The 17,594-nt window shown below is 45.5% G+C and overlaps 1 protein-coding gene across 13 annotated transcripts in view; it reads left to right on the forward strand.

Moving 5' to 3' along the window:
- Positions 1–3,198: 3,198 nt before the first annotated feature.
- LOC140912346 (NACHT, LRR and PYD domains-containing protein 1b allele 2-like) overlaps positions 3,199–17,594 on the forward strand; it is a 110,299-nt gene continuing 95,903 nt past the window's right edge. For 11 of the 13 annotated variants that reach the window (XM_073346583.1, XM_073346584.1, XM_073346581.1 and 8 more), the window contains exons 1-7: positions 3,199–3,517; positions 6,785–6,856; positions 7,309–7,377; positions 9,950–10,006; positions 10,937–11,013; positions 12,879–12,943; positions 16,951–17,174. In XM_073346583.1, the coding sequence (XP_073202684.1) occupies positions 3,283–3,517; positions 6,785–6,856; positions 7,309–7,377; positions 9,950–10,006; positions 10,937–11,013; positions 12,879–12,943; positions 16,951–17,174 (799 nt within the window). In that variant the 5' untranslated portion in view covers positions 3,199–3,282. The remainder of the gene's footprint in view (positions 3,518–6,784; positions 6,857–7,308; positions 7,378–9,949; positions 10,007–10,936; positions 11,014–12,878; positions 12,944–16,950; positions 17,175–17,594) is intronic. The other 2 variants (XM_073346591.1, XM_073346592.1) reach the window with 2 other exon arrangements.

Genomic DNA, 17,594 nt, shown 5'->3' on the forward strand with positions numbered 1-17,594 from the left:
CATCTCCAGCTGGAGTGCCATTTCAGATTTTGGTAGGGGCAGGGGCAACTTTAACCATGATTCCAGGGACCACTTAGAAATTAGCTGACAGGAGCAAGGTGTCTAATTTCTATATTTTTCAAAAAGAGAATGAAATAAATATTAGACCCACTCAGCTCTAACAGGAGTTCTCACATCTTGTGTCAACTCACTTAAGGGACACTGGTTAGGTTTAAAATTTTAATGTGTACTCTGACTTTGTTACTAACGCTTGAAGACAACAATTGAAACAACTGTAGAAAAATCTAGATGACTTTCTATCCCTTTTTTGCAGTTCACCAAGCGTGGAACAGATCACTGAACTTTGGAATCAACCTACTAGGGCAAGGCCCTGTGAGTTTATACTGCACCTGCCTCAGGCTCTCGGGGTGTTACCCCACTGCGAATAATAGACGAGAAACTGACCTTATAAAGGAGAGAAACCGACACTTTCGAGTCACCTTTACAGTATTGCCAACCCCAAATGTTCAAAACCATGAATCAGGCCCATCAAAATTCATGAGATTTGCTTTGAAATCATGAGATTATGTAAAAATAAGCTTTGCAGTTAATAGCTTTGCCGTTCTTTTTATTTGCCTTCTGCTCTTTGAGCTTGGGGGTCTCATTTTGAAGCTTTCTCCACAGCCACGAGGGCTAGAAACTTTGTTTTTCTTTACGACCGAAGGCTGAGCTCACACATCCACCTGACTCCAGGAGCTGGGGCTTGAAGGAAAACAATCAGTGTCATGAGACTCATGACAAAATCACGAGAGTTGCCAACACCGCTTTGACTTCTGTTTAAAGGCTAGTTACTTTCCGGCAGGCTCTTAAACACAACACGCCAGTGATTGAGTTGCGGTTCTCACAGGAGAATATTTAAAACCAAGCACCAAGAAAAGTCCACATTTTAAAGTTGAGGGAAAAATGGAGACTTCTGCGGGTAGTTCAGGGCCACAGTATGCAGGAAAGGAAAATAAACAGGCACAGGAGATCTGGGCCGCTCTTTGTCGTGAAAGAAAGTTGGAGGGTTGAATCTTCTAGTTCTTAATCAAGTAAAACTTCTGTTGCCATCAGCGCCTCCACTCACAGATATTAACATGTACTCAATAACTATACACTTCATACTTAAATATCTGAGCCATCTTCTCCAGGACAAATCGGTGAGATATTGTGAGGCACTCAGATGCTAGGGTGATGGGACCACATAAGTATCCCAGGTAGAGTGGGAACCTCTCTGTACCACTGCTGGCCCTTCCCTGGGTTTTGGCCCCTTCTTTTCACTTATCCCCCTCAAATCTTCCTCTTTTCAGAATATAACCTTGGCTCTTCTGAGTCCCCTGCATTCTCTCTCCAACATCCCCACCCCTTGCAGAGGGATTCCTGTTTTACAGGCAATTACCAGCCCTTTCTGATCTTAAATCACCCTGCCTCTGTTTGGAAACAAAATACTGACTCCCTGCCCCTGGAGCACCTGTCCTCTGCAGAATTCACGTTAACGCCCATGCTGCAGTTAGGAGCTCTGACTCGGCTCATACCTCCTGTATGAAAGTCACCTGCCTGTACCCCAAATGGTGCCCCTACAGATAGCTTGCAATTCCTCTCTTGTTAGGCATTCCTGATGCAACAAGAAACTGTTCAAAAATACCCGACTTTCTAGAGATGTTACGGGAAACACTGACTAACCACTGCCCTACAACTCTCCAGTTACAAGCTCTCTGCTTTAATTCCCCTCCCACTGCTAGGTCTTCCTTTCAGGCAGCGGTGGCTTCTCTCGCCCCGCACAGCCCTTTCCCCAATCTCCAAAATGCGGCTGTTTCTGGCTTTGGGTTTGCAGCCCTGTTTCACTGCAGAGGCATGTCCCAAGGGACTTATTTTGTCTCCCTATACAAGCTGGAGGGGGATTTCATCCCAGATTCTCAAAGGTGCTAAACTCCCACGCAAATCAGTGGGAATTAGGTGCCTCAAACCTTTGCGGATCTGGGCCTTCCTCTGTCTTCTTCCTGCTCAGCCTTTTCTGGGGGCTGCTTGGGTGCTCAAAGGTGAGGACCACAAACCCTCACACTGCAGAGGACTCTCACTTCATCTCTCCTCCTTTATTCCTTTTCCATTGCCTCTCTCTGTCGGGAGAGATGGGGTCCATTCAGTTCCAACCGCCGGTCGTGTTGTGACGCAGGCAGGAACAAGGGGCACAGAGATCAGAGCTTTATTACAGGCAGCCTGGTACTGAGTTAGTATAGTTAACTCTTTCAGTGCCTTACAACCCCCCCCCCCCACCATTGCACCCTGTGAATCCACACACTAGCTAATTCTCTCCAGTGTCTCCCTGAGTGTAGCTTAGTGCTCAGCGACAGAGACAGCAACAGAGCTGGTGGGGTGGCCCATCGTTTTTAAAAGTTCTCCAAAACAGAGACAAATGTGGTGCTAGGAAGCAGGACTTCTTGGGTTCGAAGACCAGCTCTGTTACTGACGTGCAGTGTGACCTCGGTCACTTCCCCTCGCTCTCTACCTCAGTTTCCCCATTTGCAAAATGAGGTTAATGATATTGATCTACCTCAAAGGGGTGTAGTGTGGGCCAATTAACTCGGTAACTTATGCAGAGTGTTTAAAAAATATGCAGTTGTCACGAATCTGATCTCAGTGACCCTGGTGTAAATCCAGAGCGACCCCGCTGAAGTCAATGGAAGCAGGGCCCGATTCTGATCTCAGTTACTCCAGTGTAAATCTGGAGTGACTCCACTAAAGGTAATAGTCATGACCTGATTATGGTTTCAGTTACCCAGCTGCGAATCCAGAGTGACTCTAATGCAGTCAGTACAGTCAGGGCTGGATTCTGATCTCAGTGATCCTGGTGTAAATCCAGAGTGAATCCTCCGCTGAGGTTAGAATGTGTCCCACAGTCTGCTGATTAAATCCCCGTATCTATAACGGCACAGTCAGTTAAACAGCCGTGATCCAAACCAGGCATATTTGGGAGAGAGAGAGAGAGAAACACTACACTGATCTCTGGACAGGGGATGTCAGATGTGAGTACAGTGACAGGCAATACAGAGGCGAAATTGCCACCTAACCAGCACCCTGATTGGACAGAGTGATCTCACTAAAAGAGCAGGAATCAGGAAGTGTTGGAGGGTGTGTGGTGTAATGGGGCGGTCTCCTGCAGCCTGAGTCCTTCCCACTTCTCAGGGGGCAACAATCTCTTTGCTTCCCGTGGCACTCAGCACTGAACTGCAGTTTCCTGACTCTCTCTGCTGACCAGGAAGCTGCATGGAGGCCCCTGGGAGAAGGGACCTGCTGAGGAAGCTGAAAGCCCTGGGCAAGGAGGAGTTGGAGGGGTTCAAGGATAAGCTGAGTGAAGTCCTGCTGGAGAGGGGATCTGAGCCCATCCCCGTAACACCAGCTGACCCAGCAGCCCTAACCGACCTGCTGCTCAGACACTGCAGAGGGGACTCAAAAGTGGTTCTGAAAGTCCTGGAAGATGTGGAAGCCAGACTCCGGAAAGGTAAATCGAGAGCTGTCTCGATTGCTCTTCACTTGAGTTACAACACATGCACATACATCTTCTACAGGGTTAGCTGATAGGCCCCCGTGGCCCAGGTGCAGTGGTTTATGGGCAAACATCCCAGACAGACATGCCAAACCCACACAAAACAAATGCAGAAATTTGGCTTGTTTTTGGCTTAATTGGCTGGTGAGTTGCTTGTTAGCTGGTTTTTGGCTTGTAACTTGTTGCTTGTGGCTTCTTCTTTTTTGATTGGCTCCCAGCAAGCAGGAGCAAGGGGGGGAGAGAGTCGGGGTGCACAGTGGGCCCACCCCAGTCTCAGACTGCACCCTGGGGGGATCTAGTCACATAGAGTGTTGGGGTTCTTAGGGATTGGCTTGTTTTGGCCTTGTTTTGAAATGGGATTAGCTTGATTTTTGGCTTATTGTGAAAGTCGGGGTGCTTATTTACCGCGTAAAAGTTGGCACCTGTGATTCCAGAGTGCCCTGGGCCTGGCTGACTTTTTTTTTGCATGGCCTTATGGGAGAACTTGTCTGTGTAAAGGCAGAGAGTGGGAGAGCTGTGGATGGAAAGGTCAAATGAGTAACAGCTCCCATGATCCAGCCTTCTTCTGCCTATTCCAGAATTCCACTTTCCCATGATGCTTGTGAGTATGGGTTATTCACTTGAGAGCAGGGGTGCTGCCCAAACCCTGATGGAGATTGGGGGCGGGGCAGTTGTGCTGGGCCCTGGACAGACACGCTGAGAGACAGTCCCTGCCCCAGAGAATTTCCTATCTAAACAGACAGGGCAGAGAATGGGAGGTTAATAATGGGGATCAGAGGCCCAGACAGTCAGTGACTTTCCCCAAATTTCACATGGGTCTGTGGCCAAACTGCAAATGTAACCCAGATTTCGAGGGCCCTTTGCTAGTTCCTTAACCACAAAACCAGCCTGCTGTCCTATCAGGATAGGGGCCCTGCATGCAGGGTGGATTTGATTTAAATCACTAGTCAGGAAGATTCCATTTAATCATGGCTTTCTACACAAAAGTGCATTCTGGTTGGTTGTTATAACCTTAATACATATTCTTCACAACTCAGAGATAGGTGTAGGTTTCATTTTTAGAAGGTACACACTGTACATTTTTTAAGTGATTTATTTTGAAAACTTTTCAGATGAGTTTTACAGCCATATGAGAAAATGAATGATTGTTTGGTTATTTCATTTACCAAAGGTAATTGAAGCAGATATTTATGAAGTCATTGGGAGGTGAACTATCTCCAATTCAACAGGTTAATCAATATTTGGAGGATTTTTTTGCCATGCTGTATTAGGAGGAGAACACCATCAGACAGACATTTAAATTGTTTTATTTAACTAAAACAACAAAGTTAAGTATTCTGGATTTTTTTCTTCAACATCAGACATATAATATTTTAACAAAACAAGCATATGTCCCTCGCTTCTCACATTTCTCTCCAGACTTCTTCTCCTTGTCCAGATCTATTCTGCCCCCAACAATCTTCTATTCATTGAACTTCTTGAAACTTTGCACTTTTAGAGAGAGGTAAGGGATTGACTGTGTGTACACAAATTTGCAGAGGGACAATAAAGTTGAGGTCTGTTATTTCTCACCTCTATATATTTATTTATTTAAAAACATTTTTGCCATTAACAAGCATGTTACCCCTGGAGATACAAATCCACAGTTTGAGAACTGCAAAACTAAGCATCTCTAACGGTATCTTCCAGACTGAGCCCTGAGTCTCAGTGGGTAGATAGAAAGAGTAACCTAAATAATCTCTACAGAAGCCCCTGGAACCCCATAAGATTGGTTCCCTAATCCATGAACCATTGGAACTCATTTACAAAACTTTTCTAAAACATTATATGAATATATTGTCTCATACTATAAAATAAAAATTTATCATCCCTATTCCATGATAAAATACATTATAGCTCAAAGATAGTTTTAATTGAAATATCTTTAGATAGGTTTTTTCTTCAGAAAGCATTTTATCAAAAACATCCGATTTTTTTAAATTTTATTTTTTTAAAATCATTGATTTTTATCCACCCTGCCTGCATGTATAGGAGTATTTCCTCTTTTGTAGCAAATGTTATACAAGTGAGATTTCAGTTCTCAGTGGCTGACACTCTAACTCTCATTTTGCTCAGTCCTGATTCAGACGAATCCGAGTGGAACTTAGTAAAGGGAAGCTACTGGTCTAGTGGATTGTGGGGGCTGAGGGTCAATGGAACTAGAGTATAGCCTGCCAAAATTATATGACCACAGTGAGCTGTAGCTCACAAAATCTTATGCTCAAATTAATTTGTTAGGTGCCACAAGTACTCCTTTTCTTTTTGCAAATGTTTTAAAGATTCCTTCCTTTAGCTCATTCCTCCTTATCTTAAGCTTTTGTTTCCTTCTGCTCTTAAAGCTTGAAGTGCCCTGTCTTGCTTTGTGTTGTAATTGACACCTCTGCTCAGGTGACAGATGAAGTGAGCTGTAGCTCAGGAAAGCTCATGCTCAAATAAATTTGTTACTTTCTAAGGTGCCACAAGTCCTCCTTTTCTTTTTGATAAACTATCTGCTGTATCATCATCAGCAGTGTAAACAGCTATTATCCATGTGAATGGAGAACTGATTTGACAGCACCAGGCAGCAAGGAAGTTTCCCTTCTTTCTCCTTGCAGAGCCTTGGAAACATAACTGATATAAACCAACTACTAGGGGCAGACTTGATCTAGTGTTGTTCCTAAAGATCTCAGGTTATTCTGGTCCTGTGTGGAAAAATAGTTTTTTTTGGGTGGGGGGGAGGTTGCTGAAAAATTCTGAAAAATCGGGGCTGGGGGATTCCTTTTGCATCAAACTGAAAATTTAATACATTAATGGCAACCCCAAAAATGTAAAAATGTTCATTTTAGGTTTGTTTTGACTTGAAACTTTGTTTCACTTTTGGCTGTTTTAAAGCGTTTTTTGATTGCTTAAAAAAAAAAATTAAAGGACGCTGGAAACAAAAAGTTTTGTTTTGAAGTGAAAAATCAAAATGTTTCCAATATGTCAACGTGAAATATTTCAGATTTCTTTGGAGTTTCTTTTTAAAGGTTTTTTTTCTAAATGAACAAGTCAGCCAAACTGATACCAATTCACAGAACATTTTGGTGTGGCCTGAAGCTGAATATATATATATTTTTGGGGGGGCCGACAAAAAGTCATATGAAAATTTTTTATCCATCTCTAGTCCTGGCCTGTTTTTACCTTTCAAGTTCACTCTCTCCTAAGTCTCTCCCACAGCTTCCAGCCACCCACAAGAAGCGCAGAAGCCATCCTCTTGCACTAAAGCAGGAGATTCAGGTGAGTTGTGCTGAGCACACGAAAATCTGGCCCTGTGGTCTGTTGTATCTCTTTATCCCAAGCTCACGGTGGAGGTACCGGAGTATCTTACAGAGCTGTGTGTCTGTCATGTAATGCTAATCTTTGGCTGTCTCCCTCTCTGTCTGTCTGGGTGTCGGGGGGCTAGAAGAGCGTCACTCCAGGGTTTCAGAGTAGCAGCCGTGTTAGTCTGTATCCGCAAAAAGAAAAGGAGTACTTGTGGCACCTTAGAGACGAACAAATTTATTTACTGTATGCATACGATGAAGTGAGCTGTAGCTCACGAAAGCTCATGCTCTAATAAATTTGTTCGTCTCTAAGGTGCCACAAGTACTCCTTTTCTTACTCCAGGGTTAGTGCGCTCTCCCTGATCTGGGAAGCCAACTCTCTAGTACCTCTCCATGGAGAACTCCTCTTCTCTCTCTTATCTTTAGGACCAAAGAGCCACTTCATGCATTCAGGCGATGAGATTCCCCCTGGTGAAGGAGGGACGCTAGCATCTGGTGAGTTGAGAATCGCTCAGGGTGATGACAGGGGCCCTGGGGGAAATTCACTGCTGTGATGGACCATGACAGCCTCAGGGCTGTATGTCGGACCTAAGTCATTGCGGGGGTTTGGGCCTGTTTGTTTTTCCCCTCAGGGAGGGGCCACATGGGGGTTGTTGTCTGATTTTAGGAGGTTAATATTATTAATTTGGATAGTATGGGTTATAGGCTCGCTAATCAATCTGATCAGAAGATAACAAGGTTCTTGTCCCAGAATCTGGCTACACAGAATATGCACAGGACCCTCGGGGGCATGACAAGACGCTCACACCGAGACCAATATAGTCTTAAAGACTTTTACTGAGATAAAAAGGAATTATAATCAAATAGTAATCAAATGGTAAAATAACCAGAGTTACAAATGTGATACTATTATTTTAAATATACATATGATATTATATACTATAAAGTTTTTGATTAATATACTCACACCGTTCCTGGATGACCTGGTTATAAGAGACCAAGGACCAGCCTCGCCTCGGGTTCTTCAATTCTTTTGAGTGGGAGGTGCAGATCTTAGCTCCACCTTCTTTTAAGAGCTATTGAAGCTGACTTAGAATTTCACTTAACTAACAGACTAATAAACTAAGAAAGATGCCTGAAGCTTAGATTCGTAGACACTTAGATTATATTAGATAATGGTGTATTGTAGCATGGTGTGTCATCCCTTTTATAGGACATGGGTGCTTGAGCCCTCCTATGTCCAAACTTAGTTTCCTCACCCACCAAAATGTTGGGGTACACTTACTCCATGGGCTGATATGTGTGTACGTATTGATGACATTTACGTACATATTAATGACATTAGATCATTCACACCTTTGTTATTTTTGTTCTCCTGGTTATTTCGGTTCTTTCCTTGTGGTGTACCTGTTTACAGAGGGCATGAACTTCGGAAAGCCCCTATGCCCCCCTGCTTCAACGCATCCTTTATCTATCTAAGTTAAAGGTCGCTACCATATATGGACCTTATGCTTTAACTTATCACTATCTATCTAGGTGAAAGCATACATATGTCTGGGACCTAACTTTGCCTTCGCATAACATATAGGGTGTGGCCTGTAGGTCTCTTGTGTTACAGCCAAACTACTTTAATATACATCTATAAACTTATTATTATAAAACAAACAATCAAAACTATAAGAAAGGAGATACAGGCAAGCAAGGTAGCCTTATAGGCTACAGGGTTGATAGAGGAAAGCAAAACCTGGGGTTGGCTTCCTGGAGTAGGTGCTAAATTTCATTCCCCTTTTCCTTCCAAAACATGCAACTTAAAGAGCATTTCAGTGTTGGGTGGATGATCTCTGTGTGGAATGGCTGCTATCCAGCTGATATGCCCCACCCCAGAGGTGGCTACGTTTCAGTGTATGGGTGAATAATATTTTCTGCATGCACAAGAATCATAGTTCCTTCACATATACATATAGACTGGCCTCATCTGGAATACGGTTTTACTGCATGTTCACTTTCTTTTTTCTTACTGTAACAGGTTGGTGAGAGACCCTCACAAGAAATAAACACTTCAGGTCAGCTTCTGATCTCCGTTACCCCAGTGTAAATCTGGCTTTGGCTCCAGTGAGATCAAGATAGTTATTCTGGATTTACACCAGGATAAGTGAGATCAGAAGCTGCCCCTAACCTCATTAATTTCAGCCGAGTCCCTCTGGATTTACACCAGGGTTGCTGAGATCAGAATCTCTCCCTAACCCAATTGACTTCAGTGGGGTGGCTCCAGATTTAGCCAGATTCATAATGCCTTTATATAAATCAATGGTGTGGCCTCACTGGGGATACTTTGTGCAGTCCTGGACACCCCATCTCCAAAGGGATATTGCAGGAGTAGAGGGGGGGTCACAGGCAGGTGATAACAATGATCAGGGAGCTGGGAAAACTCTCCTATGGAGAGAGATTGAAAAGACTGGGATTGTTACATTAGAAAGGAATTGAATAAGAGGGGACATGATAAAAATATGTAAAATAACAAAGGGCATGGAGAAGAGAGATCAGGAGCTTCAGTTCTCCTCTCCTCCTAACACAAGAACAAGGGGCCATTCGATGACATTGGAAGATGGCCAATTCAAAACCGATGAAATGAAATCCTTTCCATATAAGGTGTAATTAGCTGGTGGAACTTACTGCCACAGGAAGTCACTGAGGCCAAGAATTTAACAAGATTCAAGAAGGGATTTAAGATCTCTTCATATGGATCACAAGAATATCCCGAGTTAGCATAATTCCTAATGATATATATTTTGTAGGGGATATTGAGCCTCCTGCTTCAGGGTTTAAGCCAGTCTCTATTAGAGCCCAGGATGAGACTATGTGGGAGACAGATTATCCAACATCTGCGACTACAGGGTTCCTACCCCTGCCTCTGGAGGTGCACCTGATGCTGGCCACTGCCAGAGGACACTAGGCTAGATGAATCCTGTGTTCTTACCTGTGAGAAGCACTCTGGGCCAAAAGGTGCTAGGGACCTGCGTTAGATATTCATATTGATTTATTCATACTGTAATTCCACACTCCCCAGCGATTGCCTTCATGAAGAGGCATCTTTCCTTCACTGGCTCCAAGGCTGAAGCTGCAGGTGAGTGAGGCTGAAATTGACCGGGCGAAGTGGGGTAATTTGAGGGGCCTGAGTGCATAGAATCCAGATGCTGCCTTGGCCTGCTGCGTGGACCATCCGCACAACGTCCCCCTTTAGCCGCGCTGGATTTAATCTGTTGATTGCTGGCACCGTCATCAGGCTGCCTTTCTTCCCTGCACTGATTGGCTGTTGGTTCCAATCTCTCCCTCACGCTCTCTTCCCCTCCACATCTGCTCCTCACCAGGGGTGAAAGTAACTTAAAGGACTTACCGGTACTCCGGAGTCCTGAGCAGGGGCGCGTGGCCTCAACCGGAAGAGGCGGGGCCGGGCCCTTTAAATCAAGATTTAAAGGCCTCAGGGCTCCGGCTGTGCCTGGGAGCCCTGGGGCCTTTAAATCACCCCAGAGCTACCAGCTGCAGAGGCGGCTGGGAGCTCAGGGGCGATTTAAAGGGCCCCGAGCTGTGGCCACTGCTACCGCAGCGGATCTCCGGGCCCTTTAAATCACCGCCGGAGCCCTGCCGCCGCTACCCCAGCAGCTCTGGAAGCGCTTTAAAGGGCCAGGGGTTCCGGCGGCTGCAGGAAGCCCCGGGCCCTTTAAAGCGCCAGCTTGGGGAAGCCGGTCAGGTCCCGTCACGGCGTACTGGCTCTTGACCGGTATGCCGGACCGGACCGGACCAGCTTGCTTTTACCTCTGCTCCTCACACCCTCCTCCATCACCCGCTCCCCTGTTACCTTTCCCTTTGTCTCTTTGTTTAGCTAATCTCTACCTACATTTTTTTTTTTTAATTTTTAATATCCTCCAGGCTGCAGAATCTGCCTCTGCTCTGGTCTCATTTGCTTTTCACCAACCCCAAAAAACCCCAATGGCACTGAAAAACTAATCCCCTGCAGAATGTGTTACTTGAAATAATATCTCCCTGTCTGCTGCAGGAAAACAAAGCAGGAAGGAGGATCCCACTGGGGACAGCTGGGGAACGGACAAATGCAAACTGTGTCCCAGGGAGGAGGTAAGGGATTAGGTGTAATTTTTTCCCCTTGCTCATTGTCCGTCAGTCTTTTTCCCTTCTCTGTGGTTTCTGGCTGTGATTTCACCCTCGGAGCTGAGCCAGGGGTATTCTAACACCTCCACTGTTTAGATCAGAGAAAGTTTATTTAGGCGGGATTGTGCCTGGTGGGCCAGTCAGGTGATGGCAAATGGAGGAATCGGAAACTATTTAAGGATATGTCTTCACGGCAGAAATTCTTAATTACTGTTATTTATTAGGTGTATTACGGTAGCCTGTAGGAGCCGGGGTTATGAACCAGGACCCCATTGTGCTGGACTCTGTATGTTATTTATTAGGTGTATTACGGTAGAGCTCCAGCCATGGACCACAGAACAAAGAGCGTTCAACTCGGGTTAAAATAGCAGCGTAGATATGGCCACTCAGCTTTAGATTCAGATCAGCAGCTCACGTTCAACCCTGGCTGCCCTGTAGGCTTCAACGCGAGCTACTAACCTGATTTAAAAGCCGAGGTACTGTGTGTTTGCCGCTGTTTTTACCTGTCGGCTAACCCAAGTTAATACAACACCTTGTCTTTGCAAGGAAGACGTGTTCCCCGTGTGCCTTTGTCAGTGTCTGTCTGTTGGGGTACGTCTACACAGCAGCTGGGCGGTGTGATTTTCAGCTCGGTGGACGGACGCATACTGGCTCTGCTTCAGCTCATGCCCCAAAATGGTCATGTGGCCGCGGATCTTGGGCGAGATTGTATTCGGGCTAGCCTGTGTTGCCACAGTGTTACTTTAGGCCCCCGCTGCTGTGTAGACTTAGCCTGAGCCTGTAATATCATAGATTCACAGATTTTTTTTAAGGCCAGAGAGGACCATTCTGATCATCTAGTCTGACCTCCTGCATAACCCAGGCCAGAGACCCTAACCCAGTAATTCCTGCATCAAGCCCATAACTTCTGTTTGCACTAGAGTGTAGCTTTTAGAAGACATCCAGTCTTGAGGGAAAGATTGCAGTTGATGGAGAATTCACCACACCCCCTAGGTCAGTAGTTATTCCAGTGGCCTTATGTATAGTCTGAATTTGTCCAGCTTCAGGTTCCAGCCACTGGATCTCATTGTGCCTTTGTCTGCTAGATGATCAGAATGTAGACTGGGGAGAGCGGGGTTGGAAACCCGCTGTCCCCTTCAAGCACGTCTAAAGGGATCATGTCAGTTGCATTTATTAAATGCTGGGTTTCAGATCTCTCTCATAATGCATCATCAGAATGGGCAGTGCACACACCATTTCCCTTCATCTTTTGGTGTCTGCTGTGCTATTTGTAACAGAGCCTGTTTTTACATCAGGAGTCTGGCCAAATGCAGGTCAGAGGCCAAATCAGTTGTTTACATGCAGCTCTTCTTAGCTTCAGTGGGAGGTATTCATGTAACTAAGGGAATAGCTGAGCCCTGGATTGAATGACTGAATCGATCCGGAGTAGTCCCATCTCTCCTGGCAGAGGTGTTTATCTCACCCACCTCAGTGCAGCCGGTAGCTTAGAGAGACGATTCATGACTCTACAGAACCTCTCTTCCTGCAATCCAGAGTGTGATCACACCTGACAGTTGTCAGAGAGGATCCCACCTCAACTAGCTAAAGATAACCAGGCATCGTAGTTGTGACCTGGGGCATCTTGGTCACCTGGGAAGCATCCGACCGTGGAGCTGGAATTCAGCTGATCACTGAGTCCTCTCTGCCAAATGCACTGCAAGGGTCCCAGGCCACAGCAACAGCTCCCAGCTGAATACTAGGCTACAGTAGACAAGATTCCCTCCTCAGAGGGAAGAGCTCTGAAGTGGGAAATCCCCAGTGATGCTGAGTTAATGCCAGTTCCTGTGTTTTAGGATCCTCCAGAAGAAATACACCCTGAGACTGTTCGGGGCACAGATGGGAACCAGGAGACGTACAGGTGAGGACTGGGGCTGGGAGGTTGAAGTCACCCCCTCTGCAGGCGTCTCTGTCTGTGTGCACAGGCCAGCTCCTATCGCACCTGAGACCTTCTCCACACTAGAGAATTTCACAATAAAATTCTCACTGGTGCTAAACCCCATTTATTTGCCCCCGTGGGAACGGTGACCTAGACAAGGTTCTTCTGGCTTTCGGTGTGTCAATTAAATAAGCAGTGAAATTATCGAGGGATACATGGCAATAACCACAGGAATCGTGACCGTGATTGTGAAAGGCTCAGGCAGATTAGAGAAGCTACAAAGGCAGAAAACGCAATAATAATGGGGGATTTCAACTACCCCCTTACTGACTGGGTACGTCACCTCAGCACAGGAGGCTGAGATAAAATTTCTAGACCCCGTAAATGACTGCTTCGTGGGACCGACCGGGGGAGAGGCAATTCTTGATTAAGTCCTAAGCGGCGCACAGGATGTGGTCCAAGAGGCTAATATAGCTGAACTGCTCGGTAATAGCAACCATAATATAATTATGTAATTAAATTTAACATCCTTGTAGGGGGAGAAATGCCAGAGAAACCCACCACACTAGCAGTTAACTTCAAAAAGGGGAACTACACAAAAATGAGGAAGCTTGTTAAATTAAAAGGAATAAGGGTAAAATGCCTACAAGTTGCATGGAGATTATGTTAAAAACACAATAATAGAGGCTCAAACTAAATGTATACCCCCAAATAATAAAAGTAAAAAAACCCCAAACAAAGAAACAAACAAAACCCAGAGGACCAAAAATGCCACCATTTGTAAACAGCAGAGTAAAAGTGATGGTTAGAGGCAAAATGGCATCCTTTAAAAACTGGAAGTTAAATCCTTCTGAGGAAACTAAAAAGTCTGGCAAGTCAAGTGTAAAAGTATAATAAAGCAGGCCAAGAAAGTTTTTGTGTCCTTAGCTAGTTGCTCTTCAAATTCTAACAGCAAAATTGTTTTTAAGTACATCAGAAGCAGGAAGCCTGCCAAACCGTCAGTGGGATCCCTGGATGACCGAGGTGCTAAAAGAGCACTCAAGGAAGACAAGTCTGTTGCAGAGAAGCTAAATGAATTCTTTGCATTGGTTTTTACTACAGAGGATGTGGGGGAGGCACTCACCTCACAGCTGTTCTTTTTGGGTGACAAATCTGAAATACCGTCCCAAATTGATGTGTCAATAGAAGAGGGTTTAGAACAAGCTGAAATCTAAGCAGTATTAAGTCACTGGGACCAGGCTGTATTCATGCAAGAGTTCTGAAGGAACTCAAATATGAAACTGCAGAACTACTAACTGTGATATGTAATCTATCGCCAAAATCTGCCTCTACCAGAGGATAGCTAATGTAACACCTACTTCTAAAAAAGGCTCCAGAGGTGATCCTGGCAATTACAGGCTGGTAAGCCTAACTTCAGTACTAGGCAAATTGATTGAAACTATAGTAAAGAGCAGAATTATCAGATACATAGATGAACATGATATGTTGGGGAAGAGTCAACATGGGGAATCACGCCTCACCAATCAGTTAGAATTCTTTGAGGGTGTCAACAAGCACGTGGACAAGGATGATCCAGTCAATATAGTGTTCTTGGACTTTCAGAAAACCTTAGACAAGGTCTCTCACCAAAAGCTCTTGAGCAAATTAAGAAGTCATGGGATAACAGGGAAAGAGCTCTCATGGATCAGTAACTGGTTAAAAGACGGGAAACAAAGAGTAGGAATAAATGATCAGTTTTCGCAATGGAGAGATAAATGGTGGGGTTCCACAAGGATCTGTACTGGGTCCTGTACTGTTCAGTATATTCATAAATGATCTGGAAAAGGGGGGGTGAACAGTGAGGTGGCAAAATTTGCAGATGATACAAAATTACTTAAGATAAGTCCAAAGGTGACTGCGAAGTTACAAAGGGATCTCACTTGACTGGATGACAAAATGAGAGATGAAATTCAATGTTGATAAGTGCAAAGCAATGCACATTGGAAAACATAATCCCAGCAATACATACAAAATGAAGGGGTCTAAATCAGCTGTTACCACTCAAGAAAGAGATCTTGAAGTCAGTGTGTGTAGTTCCCTGAAAACATCTGCTCAGTGTGCTATGGCAGTCAAAAAAGCTAACTGAATGGTAGTAACCACTGGGAAAGGAATAGATAATAAAACAGAAAATATCACAATGCCACTATATAAATCCATGGTAGGCCCACACCTTGAATATTGCATGCAGTTCTTGTTGCATCATGTCAAAAAAGATATATTAGAATTCAAAAAGGTATGGAAAAGGGCTACGAAAATGATGAGGAGTTTGGAACAGTTTCCATATGAGGAGAGATTAAGAAGACTGGGCTTGTTCACCTTAGAAAAGAGATGACTAAGTGGGGATATAATAGATGTCTGTAAAATCCTGAATGGTGTGGTGAAAGTGTTATTTACCCCTTTACATAACGCAAGAACCAAGCGTCACTCAATGAAAGTGATAGGCAGCAGGCTTCAAACAAACAAAAGGAAACTTCTTCACACAACGCACAGTCAACCTGTGGAACTTGTTGCCAGGGGATGTTGTGAAGCCCAAAAGTATAACTGGGGTAAAAAAAAATCAGATAATTTTGTGGAGGATAGGTCTGTCAATGGCTATTAGCCAAGAGAGTCAGGGACACAGCCCTGCTCTGAATGTCCCTAAACCTCCAACTGCCCAAAGCGGGGACTGGGTGATGGGATGGATCATTTGCAATTGCCCCTGTTCTGTTCATTGCCTCTGGTACAGGTCACTATCAGAAGACAGGACGCTAGGCTAGATGGACCGTTGGTCTGGCCCAGTATGTCCGTTCTTATGTTCTTGTAGTGGTTCCTCCTTGTCAACCTTGGAGGGAGGCCACTCCGCCTTGCTATGCCACCTAGCGGCCGATAGCCAACTGACAAGGGATTAGTGTGATAAGGGTCAGAAAAGAGTCTAGGGCCTGGCTCCTTTGGCAGGGCAGCAGAGCGGGCAGTCTTTTAGCCCAGCTCCCTGGCTGGGGCAGACAGCAAACAATCAGGCTCAAGCCCTCTGGGTGGAGCAGAGCAGTAGCAATCTACAGTAAACACAGACAAGCCATCCGGCCTAAATTGAGTAGGCTGCCACCCCGGGGTGGGGTTGGCAGTAGGGGGACCCGGGCCCACTCTACTGCACTGGGTCCCAGTCCAGCACCCTACCAGTGGCGAGTGGTCCCTCCAGTGGGTCAGCAGGGGTTCTACTGAAACATGCTGACTGTCGGCATGCAACACAGCCAGACTTATGTCTGGTTTCAGAGTAGCAGCCGTGTTAGTCTGTATCCGCAAAAAGAAAAGGAGGACTTGTGGCACCTTAGAGACTAACAAATTTATTTGATCTTAAGCTTTCCAATGAAGTGAGCTGTAGCTCATGAAAGCTTATGCTCTAATAAATTTCTTAGTCTCTAAGGTGCCACAAGTCCTCCTTTTCTTTTTGCAGACTAATGTCTGGTTTCCCTGGGCTACTTCCTACCCCTACCTGTTCGTAGGGCTCAATTGCTTGCAGATCCTCAATCTCCTTGGGGTACTCGGCAGCCGGCAGTTCCGGCGGCTCCTGGGGTTATTCCTCCAGTGGCAATCCTGGCGACTCCTCAGGGTATTCAGCCAACGGCAGCCACCGCAGTTTTCCCTCCCTCAGTGTCCTGCTCCAAGGACAGGGGTTGGCACAGCTTGGTCCCTGGTCCCGGGCCCAGCAGCAAGTCCGACTCCTTCCCTGGCTCCGGCCAACTGAGCTGGAGGCCCCGGTTCTTATGCTTCCTGTTCTGCCCCTCTGTTTCTGGCATGAGGGGGCGGCCCGGCCTGGCTCTGCCCACCAGAGGATGGGGAGTGTTTCCCCCTGTCAGCCTTGGAGGGAGGCCACTCTGCCTCGCTACAGTTCTTATGAGAGCAACCGAGTTAGTCCAGGAAATGTGGGCTGGTTCCATCTTTTCTTTTATTTTTTCCCTCCCCGCACTGTGCAGGGTTCACCTCCCCGGGGCAGGCTCATTCCGTTGCTCTGAAACCGAACTGGGGTTTGAGGCGAGGGCAGCCGTTACTGTCCAATACAGATACGGCTTCTGGGATCAGCATCTGAGTGTGTGGAGCACTCCTAAATGGATGATCGCTGGCCCTCTGTTCAGCATCCAGGCAGAACCGGCCGGGGCCGTGGCAGCCATTCACCTCCCGCACTTCCTGTGTCTCAGAGGTACGGTAGCCAAGGGCAATAACTGAACTTGACACCTTAACGAGAACTGGGAGGTGGAGCCCAAACCATGTGCCCCAGACAGAACTGTTCGCCTCCCTCTTTTCATGTGTTTCAGAGGCAAGGTAGGAAAGTAATAATTGTAATCCCAATCATACCTATCGCAAATATAGGTGTATTAATATTAATTGGCCATTCCTCACAGCTAGAGCGGGGCAAAATTCTGTGCATTAACCTTTGTAGATTTGGCAACACCAAAAAGTTTCACTAATCTTTATCCCTCCCCCCTGAATTATTTTTTTTTTGTGCTGGGGGGAGCCCAAAACAAAAAATTATGAAAAAAATTGAAATGATTTATTTTAACATTTTTGAAAATAATTTTTTTTGGTTTTTCATGTGTTTTTTTTTGTTTGTTTCTAAATT

This window comes from Lepidochelys kempii, chromosome 6 (genome assembly GCF_965140265.1).
Source record: "Lepidochelys kempii isolate rLepKem1 chromosome 6, rLepKem1.hap2, whole genome shotgun sequence".
NCBI lineage: Eukaryota > Metazoa > Chordata > Testudines > Cheloniidae > Lepidochelys > Lepidochelys kempii.